Source organism: Nilaparvata lugens, chromosome 6, assembly GCF_014356525.2.
Source record: "Nilaparvata lugens isolate BPH chromosome 6, ASM1435652v1, whole genome shotgun sequence".
NCBI classification, from domain to species: Eukaryota; Metazoa; Arthropoda; class Insecta; order Hemiptera; family Delphacidae; genus Nilaparvata; species Nilaparvata lugens.
In genome coordinates this window covers 53,637,578-53,651,090 of record NC_052509.1, presented here as the reverse complement: position 1 = coordinate 53,651,090, position 13,513 = coordinate 53,637,578, and the positions used below count along the sequence as shown (strand labels likewise).

The window sequence follows — 13,513 nt, the reverse complement described above, 5'->3', positions numbered from 1 at the left end:
TATTATTCTTCGAGAATCTGTTGGATAATTTTCGAAACCTGTCTCCCCTAAGACGATGACCCACTTTCAACAACATCCTTGCAGGAGAGCAAGGCAAAAGATCTCCCTCCACAAATCTCCACCACATATCTGCGGTCATCTCTCACTAGTTCCTAGAGAACATCATGTTGTGACCCACCACCAACAATCCTCCACCTGAAGACGAGAGGTGCAGCAGCATACCGTCGAGGTGACGTTGTTGGATTTGAGTATATTTGTAGTTGGGTGGGAGGGGGTGAGGGTGTAGGGGGAGACCGGGGGCCGAAGCAGGCAGGCAGCAGCAGAGCAGAGCACCGATCAATAGAGGCAGAGCCGCCCCTCGAGGGGTGGGAGGGTGGAGGCGGCGGGCGGACGGCACTCCCAGAGCAGTTGAGCAGTCAGTTGAGCCTCGTCAGTGCAATGGGACAGCAATCGGCATGGCGCAGTGGTGAGCCGCGGCGCCGCTGTTGACACCAGGATGAGGCGCACGTTGGCCCTGGTGTGGTTGGCGGTCACCACCACACTACTACGGCCCGCCGACCGCCCCATCCCCTTCGTCCTCGCCGGGTGAGTGTCCAAGTCATGGAGTAGCCAACGGAGTAACGGAGCTCGGTGTGGGTGTACCTCGGAAATCAACCCCCGTCGTACCTGTGCACTTGGGAACCCATCGTTAGGATACCTTCGTACGTGGATCTGGAGTTCGTGGGGGAAAAGCGTTCCTGAATGTGGCTCTGGTGTTCGTGGGGAGGAAGCGTTAATAAATCTGCACTCGATGTGGATGTTTATGGTGTCCCTGTCCCCTATGTTCTCAGAACCTCAGAGCACTGACGTACCTGGGCACTTGTGAACTCATCGTTAGGATACCTCCGCACATTTGATGTGGCTCTTGACTTCCTGAGAAGAGAGAGGAGAAAGCGTTCCTGAACCTCCTCTCGTTGTGGGTGTTTGTCCCTAATGTTGTCAGAATACTCTCTAGGCTACCTTCGTAGGATACTTGGAGTGGGGAAAAAACGTTCCTGAATCTCCACTTCTTGGGAGGTTCCTGGTGTTCTCTATGTTGTTGGGATACTGTTGTACCTGTTGTGGTTGTTCAGTATAACATGAAGTGAAATATTAAGTATAATGAGGAATATAATATGAAGTGGATGGGTGAAGCCTCAAAACTACCGGATGTACTTTAAAACTCACATCTCAATGATATGAGGATACGAATCTTCGCTGAATGTAGAAATCGACGAAAGTTAAACATTCTCATTTCTGGATTCAAAGTGGCCGGGAGAAAGAGTTTGCCCAATGATAGTATTTGCAGTGTTTTTCAATGTGGCCAGTACTTACTACACACCACACGGAATTGATGAATTTGTCGAAGTAGAAGTCTTGTCAAGACCATACCTCTGGGTTCAACTCAAGACATATACATCTCTATGTTGTCAGGGAGGATACATAGTTCTCTATGAATATTATGGAATTGACAAAGTGAAAAGCACTCCTGAGATGTTATAAAATACAGCAATTCCTAACTCGGTCTCATCCCGAAGTGAACGTCTCTCAATGAACTTGGTAGTGTTTTTACCCTGTTACAGGCTGAGCGTATGTTTTTGTCGATAAATGTGATTGGAGATTATGTGAATCTCAGGGTTTCAGAGTGTGGTTTATCAGTTGAGTAACTATTATGTCTGCTACAGGAATGGATTGAACTCTTTAAAAGTTCTGCTGTCTCTTGAAAAAAGTAGTAGAAATCGATATTATCACAGTTTTTATTTGAAAACACTCCGTGATACTATTGGACATTATTGTTGTCAAACAAGAATCACTGGGTGTTATTGGCTTTGATGGAAGCTAGTCTTGTACATTGCACAAGTTGTCCTGTACATTGTTGGAATGATCTGAGTTGTATTGTCTTCTAAATCAATGTTGGAGGATTTGTTCAGAGTTCGATCAGGATAGGATTCCTGCCTGAAATGAGAACACGAACTGTTATATCAAGTGTGGTTGAAGGGCCGTTTGCTCTGGTTTGATATTTGATAGAATAAAGTGTTAAAAGTTTACAAAAAATGAGCTTTGAATCACGAAAATCACCTCGATATAACGTGAACCTGTTACAATAGTATTACGATTCAACTCAGTGTTAGAACTGCCACGTAGTCCTGTATTTCAAGATAATGAATTCGAGGAGTATTCTCAAAGAGCTTGTATTGAGAGATAAGAGTAAGGATGTTTTAAACCCAATTGAAGCACAGCTCAATTTATTGAAGCTGAGTTTCCAGTCACAAAACTTCAGATTGTGTCAGTCAGTCAGCCACCACATTAGCTATTATCACAATGTGCTTATCAGCTGAGTAACTATTATTGTTTTGTCCTGTATTTGGGAAAACGTGTCGTAATTTCTTCAGAGTACTACCATCAACGTGTTGAACTTCCAGTCTCAAAACGTCACTTCACGTGAAATCAAATCAAATTTATTTCCATTCAAAAACAGTTAATAATATACACTCCAATATTTCAGCTAGCTCACAATTTTCACAGAATGTGGAATCTCATAACAATTTTTCAGTTGGGAGAGAGGAAAAGCTGAGTTTACACATATTCTATGGAAGTTGGTTGAGCTGTCGTTGAAAATGCGAGGGATTAGTCACGATTACGTCTTGTTATCCTCCAGTCGCAATTAAGTTTGTTTCGTGGTGGGTGTCATGGTTTCTGTAGAAAGATGTTGAAATATAAATAGATGAATATGAATAGATTCTCAGACTCAAATTCTTATACCATCTGTCACAAAACAAAATCAACCCCGGATTTCGCTAGGAGATCAATAGCTTCGTGAGTGCTCCAGATATAATGTTATGTTTGATGATAGTAATAACCCAGAAAATGCATGAAAAAACTATCAATGTTGAAGTTTAAATCACAAAGCTCAACTATCAGGTATACCACAATTATAAACATATCACAGCAGAGATTATCTCGAAAATATCCTTGAGACATTCTATGGTACAAACTGTGATCTCCAGCTTAAGTTCCTATGAATGTTAATCGACAGCTAAGATCTTTCTGTGGGAATGAGTAACTTGGAATAAGTCGATGAAGAACAGGTTCTCTGGAAAGCAGTTATCGTCTTCTCCACCCCAATCAAAACCAGATCCAAATATTGAAATCGCAATTTGGGGAAGTGGCTCTTTGGCTGTTGTCAACCATCATCTGCTTCATCTATTATCATACTCTTCATTCACTATCCATATCATTCTTTCCTGATCATCATTATTCATTATTCGTTAAAAACACATTATCAGTCACCTTTTTCTCCTGCTCACAGCCTTTGCGATGAAGAAATTCAGATGATTTTGAGAACATAGCATTAAATTAATTATATTCAATGATATGTCCAAATACATCATCAATGTTGTAAAAAAGCCCAATAATTCAACCTCCAATCAATCTCTCAATTGATGAATTCAATACATTGTTAGACTTCGAAAGAAATTACACTAAAATTGGAGTAAATAAAAAGTTTAGACGTAATAATTTTTGAAAGAGCTTGCTTCTACATTTGTCTCAATGTATTTTTGTCAAAGTAGGCTATCAAGTGGTTTTGGAAAACTTGGCCTTATATAAATGACTAATAATTTCAGTTTTTACTTTTTTCTCCATGAAGCTTGTTGAATGTAACGCTTCTACATAGGAGAATTATCACCAATCTTATCATAATAACAAATGCGACGAGTTTTCAACCAGCGATAATTTTGGCAGTGAAGAAGTCCTATAATTTTGAACATTGGAAAATAGCACACAAACTACAAAGAATTAAATTTGCTTCATTTTTTTATGTGAATTCGAATAATTAAAAAATTCCCTTATCCTTACGCTTATATAAATCACAACCTGCATCAATGAAATATTCAATGATTGCCAAGCTGATAAAGAATTCTCAAATCCACTACAATCTAATAATTCATTTCAATTGTCAGATTGATGGAACATTCAGAAGACATTCATTTGTTTCGGCTATCTTATCATAAAATTTTTATGAGGGAAAATAGGGTCTAATCTCAAGTTCTCTCAATGTAGACTAGATTGTGCTATCATTGATATCCATAAAATTCATTCATATCATGACTCATTTCCATTTGATTCATCACGAATCCAATCTGATATTCAACACAAAATCAAGCTGATAAACCTCAGCTGACACTTTATTCCAGACTGAGTAGAACCAACTCTCGAATTATCTGTTTCCAGATTATTGAGACAACAAATCCATACTAATATTCATTGAAATCTTATCTTATGTTGAGAAATTTATCACCCATATCAATCGAATTCATCGTAAAATGAAGTTGAAGCATGTCACATTGACATCTGACCCCATGTTGATACGAAACAGCTCATCTTTGTAACTGAAGTAGTCCACCCTTAAATCGATGGTCCAACATTATCAAGCTACAAAAACCACGAAATTTCGCTCAAAAACACAATTCTTGACGTTAAATTTCGACGTTTACGGTGTGAATTGGACTTGTGTTGATACACAATGTGTGTACGGTACGTCAGTAGCGCTGTGGGGGAATGTAGGTTATGCGTTCTAGCCTAAGGCACGCCCTTTAGCCTGGACAGAGCAGCACAGCTCCCTTTCATGGCTCCCTTTCTAACCTCCACCGCCCGTAAAACCTCAATTTACGCCAAAACTTACTGAATCTCTTCCTATTTATGTGTGGTTTTAGAGTTTTGATCTTCACCTGTTAACAGTAGCAACTTATGACGTGAATTGTGTCAATATTTTCGTTGTGTTTGGGGGTGTCAGTTATCGATCTTGCAGGGTTACTTGACCGTTGCTCCTAGGCTGCTCCATCATACTAGCTCCAAACTCACATTTTCTCAACTAATCTTATTATCTGATTTCAGTTTAATATAACCTATGTAACCTACTTCTGATAACTTATTAACGTCCTTGTCCGTACTTACTTATAATGTTTACATCTTATAGGATACAGTATTATAAGTAGTAAAAGCATGTTGCACCTAAATGATAGTATGACATTGTTCATAATTTGAGTGTGTTATGGTTTTTTGTTGTGTATAATGTGTCTTTCATCTCATAATAGAATTTCATGTCTATATGATAGTGAACATGGTTAAATAAAAAAAAAATATTCAGTAGGGTTTAGTAAGTGGTACGAATTGAAATATACTTTTAAATTCTAGGAGTTTGCGTTGACAATAAACAAGATCTACTACATCAAAGTTTATAGTATTAAAATGATTATATGATTGATTATTGATTATAATGATCATATGATTGGATATCAAACAATAGGATAGCAGGAACTCATCAAATTATACCGTTCAAGTTCTAAATGAATCAAGTAATACCTATAATATCTACAAGAAGGATAGTTATTACAACACATGAAACAATAAATAGCTTCAATAGGATTATCACGGTTGATTTTATCAAATAAAAAATGAGTTTCAAGATCGTCATTGATTCTTGTCGGATGAGTAAGCTATTTGATGAATATAATTATCATATTTATTTGTTCCATTGACAATCACAAATCATAAAATCATAATTATAATATATAATATGATCAAGAGAAGACAACAGGCATAGCCCAAAACTGTCTTTTCTCAATGTTTTACAAATAAAGGTTTCAAAAAAGGATGATGTTAAGATTTCACTTTTCACTCCAAAAAGTCCAATTCCCACTTCAAAACTAATGACAAAACTGAAAATTTCAAATTTTGATATTTGAAAACTGATTAAAAACAAAAATATTTCACCACAAATTGAAATTTTTTAGTATTTTTTCTAAATTGATTATAGCCACAAAATATGAATATTGTAGAACACAATATTTTGTTCATTCAACAATCCAGTTGGGCGATTACCTTGGACAGACTATCATTTTTACATTTCTGGATTGAAGCATAACTGATCCAGTAGATGAAGTTTATACAAGCTAATTATATAAAGATATACTGCAAAATATAGTTCATACATTATGGAGTGGACAGTTGGGATACGAGAACGCAAATTATTGACAATATTTTGTCAACTTGATTGTTATCCCAAGGAAAATTCGCTTCGGAAGTGGAGGATAGCTTTTTTATGATCACACAATAATATTATGCCAACAAAAGATCAACATTACTTAATTTGATTTTTTTCTGTGTTCGACAACCTCTTCATTTTATCATTAATTGTTTTATTTGATATTACAGGAAAATATCGAATCTATGAATCTTCTATGTGTATAAGTTCATTTATAATTCGGAATCAATCAAATAATACTCTTCGAATATTATTAATGAAGTAATGAAGTACAGTAAATGTTTGAAACTGGCCTTGAATTTATTCTGATCAATTATTGATTCTTTCTAAATTGATTCTTCATCACAAATGACAATGTATTGCCAGGTCTTTCAAGACCCATTGCCTACTAACACTACATCAATTCAGCATCATTGAAAGTTCAAATTAATATTTCATCAATTTGATCACAAAAATCTAGTGAACAGAATAAATCCACTCTTGAGAAATTTGGGAGAGTGGATAACAATAATTTTGAAATCGGTAAGGATGATAATCAAAGGATAATGTGAAACACTTATCTATGCATTTATTTATTTATTTACAATGCAAATGACACTAATGTGATAACATTGGTGGATCAAATAATAAGGTAGTCCTTGTCCTATTTTTCTTCCAAATTCATAGGTGACAAGATTCATATTAGATTCATAGTCTAGATTTATATTGTTTTGGATAGACGGTGGAGTTTGAACGCATATTCCAGGTGGAAAATAGTCTATACCCTTTTCAGTAAAACTCAACCGTTAATGCGACTGGAAGAAGTTGCTGAAAAAATACAGAAATGAATTATTAGAAAAATTCCAAGGCTTAAAATAAATTTTCTTAAGTTAATCATTGGAAGTATTCCATTTCCTCATTCAAGCTTGAAACCTCAAACACGCAAATAAAGCACTCAAATCTCAACCATAAGGTGAGATTCTCGCAGTCATTGTTTATTGAGAGTAAGCACTAATGCTATTCGAAGGGGTGGCTGAAATATTAAAGTAAATCCCACTGTAGTGTCCTAAGTATGTGGTTTATAAGGGCTGTATTATGTAACTGAGGGCGCTTGAGGCTCTCTTTGAGGCCTAAAACCTTTGCACTTATGTAAGTAGTGGTCAATATACGTGAATAGTGGGCATGTGAGAACGACCAAATCTAAAACAATTAAAATATAGACGGATAAATAAATGTAAGACCGACAAAATTTCGATCATACACAGTACCTATCTATGACAGACCATATTTAGGATGCATACATATAAAACCGACAAAATTCTTATCAAAATACACTATCATAATATGCTAGTATATATTATGTACAGGGCGTTTCACTTTATACACTAATATATACATGTGTGAGAACAATGTGATGTTAACCATACATACCTTACCATACATGATAATGATTTCGCAAGGACGACTTAAGTTGACCATGTATGTGTGGAGGAAAATACTGCACAAGCACATTGAGTGATGTATTAGACCTGTTATCCTATTAGCTACGCTAATAAAACATGGAGCTTCCTGCTTCATGTCCTGATTGAATCCTTTTCAGCATCCGTTTGAGAGATTCCTCCTTCATTCTACTGTTCTTCATCTTATTTCGTATTTCCCTCTTTCTCCTTCGCGATGGAACTCATCCTCTCCATGTTAGACTTCGAAGCTAATGTCATTGTCTGTCAGTCTACGTTATTATTTCCTAACATTTTTCCTTCTCCTCCTTGAACTTTGTGTCATGGCTCTGTCTCTTTCTTGTATTCCTTTGTTCTTTCTTCTTTCCTCTTGTCATTACATTCAATATACGGTACATGTTCATTTTGCCCCAATGCTCTTTCCGTCTTCCTCTTTGTTTTCAATTTTCAATATTTTTCAAACAAAGGTTGCTGTATCAATCTTTCCTTATTCATATTCCTCTCCACTAAAACTTATACACTTTATCTACCCTTTTTCTTCTTTTTTAGTCATTCTTCCCTTCTCCTCAACACTTTCCCTTTTCATCTCTCTCTTCTCTTTTTCTCCACTTCTCTCCCTCTCTATAATTTTCTTCTCTCTTTCTTCACTTCTTTATTCAAGATTCATCTTTTCATTTTCTTGTCTTTCTTGTTGTTTTCCATCTTTTTTATTCCTTCTCTTCCTAATCTTCTTCTTTTTCTTCTCCCTCATCTTCTTCTTCTCCTTTCTCTCCTTCTTTCCCTTCTTATTTTTCTTCTTCCTCTTCATCTTCTCCTTTCACATAATTATCACTCTCCTTTATTCTGCTTCTGGCATCTCTTTTCCCATTTTGTTTCGTTTTTCTTCTTCTCCCACCTCAAAAGAATTTTTTTACATTCCCTCTACTCTCCACACACCTCACACAACAATTCTCTTACCACTATTCAATTTTTCCTCACACACCTCTTTCGCCTCCTAGTTTTACCTCCATCTTTCTTCCTCTTTCCTTCCTATTATGATTCAGCCGATACATTTTCCTATGCACTTCGTTCTTAGTACTTCATTCCTATTCCCACTCCCATCCACTATTCTCCTCATTCCTTACATTATCATCGTTAATTTTCTTCTCTTTTCTCACCACTCATTCATTCTTCCTCTCCTCTTTTCATTTCTCGTTTCTACCTATTCCTTTTCCTCGTTTCCTTTCTCGGTTTTCTTCCATTCCAGAGCTGAAATTCAGTGTGTCCCACCCCACCGGCGGTATAAGCAAACTCAATTTGGCCGACTTGCTCTAATAGCCTGCGGACGCTCGAAACGCATAGAGAAACTCTTTCTCTTCCTTCGCCTTCTCTTCCACTCCCTCTCTTATACTCTGTCTCTCTCACTCTCATCTGTAACTATCCTTTTTCTCATCCCACATCTAACACACTCTCTCTCTCTCCGACTCTTTCTGCCTCCATCTGCTTTTCCACAGGGCTCTTTTTCCTCCCCATGTCTGGAACAGAGAGCTTCTATATTTATATTTAATCCGGCCTTTTCGGCTGGGGCTGGGATGCCACTGTATTTCACATGGTGCCCACATTACCATAACGCCATAAGAGCTTCCATGAGTACTCTCTTTCCTTTTCCCCAGGCCAATTATTTCTAATTCTCTACTTTCCTTGGAAAGTAATCTTGTTGTGGGTTTGTTGCCGATAAGTTGAAGATGGTTGCACCTGTAGTTCCAATGTTTGGCTTCTTCACGAATATTATAGATGATGAATAAAAAGTTTCTATCAATAAACTGTTCTTCTATCACAATAATTGACCGAGCGAAGTGAGGTCTAAGATTCGAATCGACGGTTTGGCATTTTTCTTGATGTTTAAATGTTTGAATGCTTATATGTTGCGCATTTACGGCGAAACGCGGTAATAGATTTTTATGAAATTTAACAGGTATGTTCCTTTTTTAATTGCTCCTTGACGTATATTCAAGGTTTTTTTGTCAATTTTGCAATTCAAGGATAATATAAAAGGAAAAAGGAGCCTCTTTCATACGCCAGAGTTGGAATCAGACTATAGAAATATTCATAATAAATCAGCTGACAAGTGATTTTACAGATGTGTCGAGAAGCTAGTCTATTGCTGTATTTCCATAAGGCCTATAGTTTCAATCGGGTTCTTGTGGATGAGAATAAAGCTTGAGGTCTACTGTTCACAGAACTACTAGTATAGTTATGAAGCGAAGGGTAGTTTCAATACACAGTTGATTTCTTCCGTATGTTTCACAATAAATGGAGAGAGCACTGACCAATCACAAAAAGAATCACATGATTTCTATGATTTATGAAGAAACACATGATTTTTTGAGAGATGTTTCTAAACTATAGCTCAGGCCTACACTCACTCATGTACTATTGTTCATCATAAGTTGATGTTATAATAACTAGTAGTTCTGTGAATAGTGGACCTCGCGTTCAGTAAGTTACATTGACCTGTTGTTATGTTTTCTCAGAAATTAATAAAAATAATTTATCGATTTAAAATATCTAGAAAAAATCCTAAATAAATATAGAGCTTTCTGTCCTATCGTACCGTGACGTGTCGCCCCGGAATGTGAGTGTGAGCGCTGTTATCAGGTCTGGCTGCAACTGTCTACAACGTTGATGGAAAGATACATTTTCAAGATGCTCTATGTTTTTGAACGGGTAGTATTATAAATAGTCAACTGTCTACCAACGTTGATGGAACATGTCATTTGATGATGACATGTTGATGGATGATACATTTTCAAGATGTTCGATGTTTTTGAACGGGTAGTATTATAGTCCACTAGACAGCTGATTTATGATGCATAATTCTATAGTCTGATTTCTACGGTAATATTGGCGTATGAAGGAGGCTCCTTTTCCTTTTATATCATCCTTGAAATGCAAAATTTCCAAAAACCTTGTATATACGTCGACGCGCAATTTAAAAAGGAACATACCTGTCAATTTCATGAAAATGTATCACCGCGTTTCGCCATGAATGCGCAACATAAAAACATATAAACATCTAAACATTTAAACATTAAGAGAAATGCCAAACTGTATTCATTCCAAGAAGGGTAGATTAAAATCCTCATTTTCTGATGATGATGATGATGATGATGATTATGATACTGTCATAAGAAGGATATTTCTCGGAAGTAACTGATCTAAAATTTCCAATCATTGTATCCAATTGAGCCCTAATAATTCCATCCAATAATTGAAAGGTGATTGATGAAGGATTACTGATCATTTATCCATCTCATGATAGCTATGATGTGAATAATGTTCAAGATTACGTCAACCTGATTCTATCTCTTCTGTTTTAGAGACAATATTATCAAGAATATGACAGCACACAGTATTATGCCGTTCGAATAATATATGTTTTTGCTATAAATTGTCATAAAGTACAAATATCTAGATATTCAATCATTAATAAGCAGGATATCTCATTATCAATCCAACATTTTTGCTGATAAGTTGCTGATAACGTAGGCCTACGTGTCTATTGATTCATATAACCTCTCATAGGATAACCTCTACTGCTTATTTTCAAATCATTGTTATCAGTCCTGGATTAATGTATCAATATGAGAATCATATATTGCTTCAAATAATTATCTTTCCTTATTAGGGCTACTCTTGAATGGAAACGAAAATGAAGATCTGAGTACTCTTTTTTGTTAAATTGTTTATTCATGACATGTTCCGGCCATGATGCCATTATCAAGTAATTGAATAATATAAAATAAAAAATCTGGTGTGGCGCACTCACACAACTTTCCTTGCCGTTATGAAAATTGATCACCTGATGCTACGGTAGTGTTCCCGCGCATCTCAAGTCTACTATTCAAAGATTTGAGCCAGCTGGTGACAGGGCAATAACGCTGGAGACACACGAGGTCTGCTATCTCTTCATAGTGAATCATTTAATAGAATCAACAGTTGCCAATAGTTTGCAATTGGATAAACACATTTTCTCGATTTTCGAGTTTTTTTTTTTAATTTTAGGTGAAAACGTTACTGGACATTAATTGTAGAGATTCTCATGCTCAATCTATTCCACTTGGAATTTTTTGTTTAAATTGTATCTGAAGCCTGATAATTGAGAATCTAAAATCAAACTTTGCATAGATGGGGCGGAGTTCCTGAGATTTTTACAGATATGGGACTTGTGGCAGTTGATAGAGCTTATCGATGACTATTTCAGGTATAACTTTAATCAAAATCGTTGGAGCCGTTTTCGAGAAAATCGTGAAAAACCCTGTTTTGACAACATTTTCGCCATTTTAGCCGCCATCTTGAATCGCATTTGATCGAAATTGTTCGTGTCGGATCCTTATATTGTAAAGACCTTACTTTCCAAATTTCAAGTCATTCCGTTAATTGGGAGATGTCGGATCGTGTACACAGACCACATACACTCATACACACACACACACACACACACACACACACACACACAACACACACACAACACACACACACACACCACACACACACACACACACACACACACACACACACCACACACACACACACACACACAACCACACACACACACACACCACACACACACACACACACCACACACACACCACACACACACACACACAACACACACACACACACACACACACACACACACACACACACACACACACACACATCCAGACCAATACCCAAAAACCACTTTTTTGGACTCAGGGGACCTTGAAACGTATAGAAATTTAGAAATTGGGGTACCTTAATTTTTTTCGGAAAGCAATACTTTCCTTACCTATGATAATAGGGCAAGGAAAGTAATAAGAAGCTTATAATAGAACTCATTCAATCACTCGATAATGGCATGATTGCCGAAACATGTAGTGAATGAACAATTTAGGAAAAGGGTACTCAGATTTTCATTTCTTCAAATTAATAATACCTATTACAATGAACATGTGGATTGAACGCCGACTATACACTCACTACACACGTACAGTATTTGAATACATTTATAAATCATATAATTCTATTAATACACATTGAATTACATGTACTAAACATGTGAAAATCATACATTAATTATACTTATACCTACATTTAGGTCACCACTTGTTACATTGTTCATTGGCACCTTTAACATTTCGATCAGCCATAGAGAGCAGCTGTCATACTTTGCACAATGCAAACCAGTATTTACTTTATACTGTCATCACTGATGTTATTCATGAATGATACTGACAGATTGTGGTGAATCTCACCATAGGTCCAAAGCGACCTTTCGAGTGATGTGCATGTGTTAGCATGGTTAGAGTGGGGGGGGGGTTGGGAGGGAGCGAGAGGGAGTATGTTGATATTTTTCAGCACATTGAGTGCCTTTTGAGCCATTGCAAATATCGTACTTAATCTCGCGAAATAACCTTTGACCTTCAACTGTTAGCGGGCCACGCGCTAGCTTCATTCTTCTTCCTCTCTCCTACTCTCTCTCAAACTCTCCCACTCAATCGTTCTTTCTCTCTCACTTCAGTTTGTTTCCGCGTCACTCGCGTACTCCATTCTTCTCTTTGATGACGTCATATTCCACTCTTCCACACTCTCTCTCATACACACTGTAGCGCTTCATCTTTCTCTCTCTCTCTATCTCTCTCTCTTTCTTGCTGCTTTCAAAGTTCTCTCCAGTTTACTCTCAGCGCTTTGTTCGTTCATCCGGGTTGTTTCTGTTCTCTCCTCTCCTGACATTTCTTTGTGACCCTCTCACTCCTATCCTCTCTTTTCTCTCTCTCTCATGGAAACACCCCATATTCGAATTCACCTACAAAATAGTATTTCTTCCCTTCTGTAAGTACTCTACAATATGAAAACAATAATTGATTTCTACAGAGGATCCCAACCCATTCTATGACCGCATTCTATGACATTCTATGACATTCTATGACATTCTATGACAATACAATCAAAAATCTTGTGAAAAAATATGTTGCTCAATTGATGATTG

The 13,513-nt window shown here is 36.8% G+C and overlaps 1 protein-coding gene across 15 annotated transcripts in view; it reads left to right on the top strand.

Annotated features, from left to right (window-relative positions):
* Nucleotides 1–420: 420 nt before the first annotated feature.
* LOC111046946 (gamma-aminobutyric acid receptor subunit beta) overlaps nucleotides 421–13,513 on the top strand; it is a 196,848-nt gene continuing 183,755 nt past the window's right edge. For all 15 annotated transcript variants that reach the window (XM_039431262.1, XM_039431264.1, XM_039431261.1 and 12 more), the window contains exon 1: nucleotides 421–585. In XM_039431262.1, the coding sequence (XP_039287196.1) occupies nucleotides 497–585 (89 nt within the window). In that variant the 5' untranslated portion in view covers nucleotides 421–496. The remainder of the gene's footprint in view (nucleotides 586–13,513) is intronic.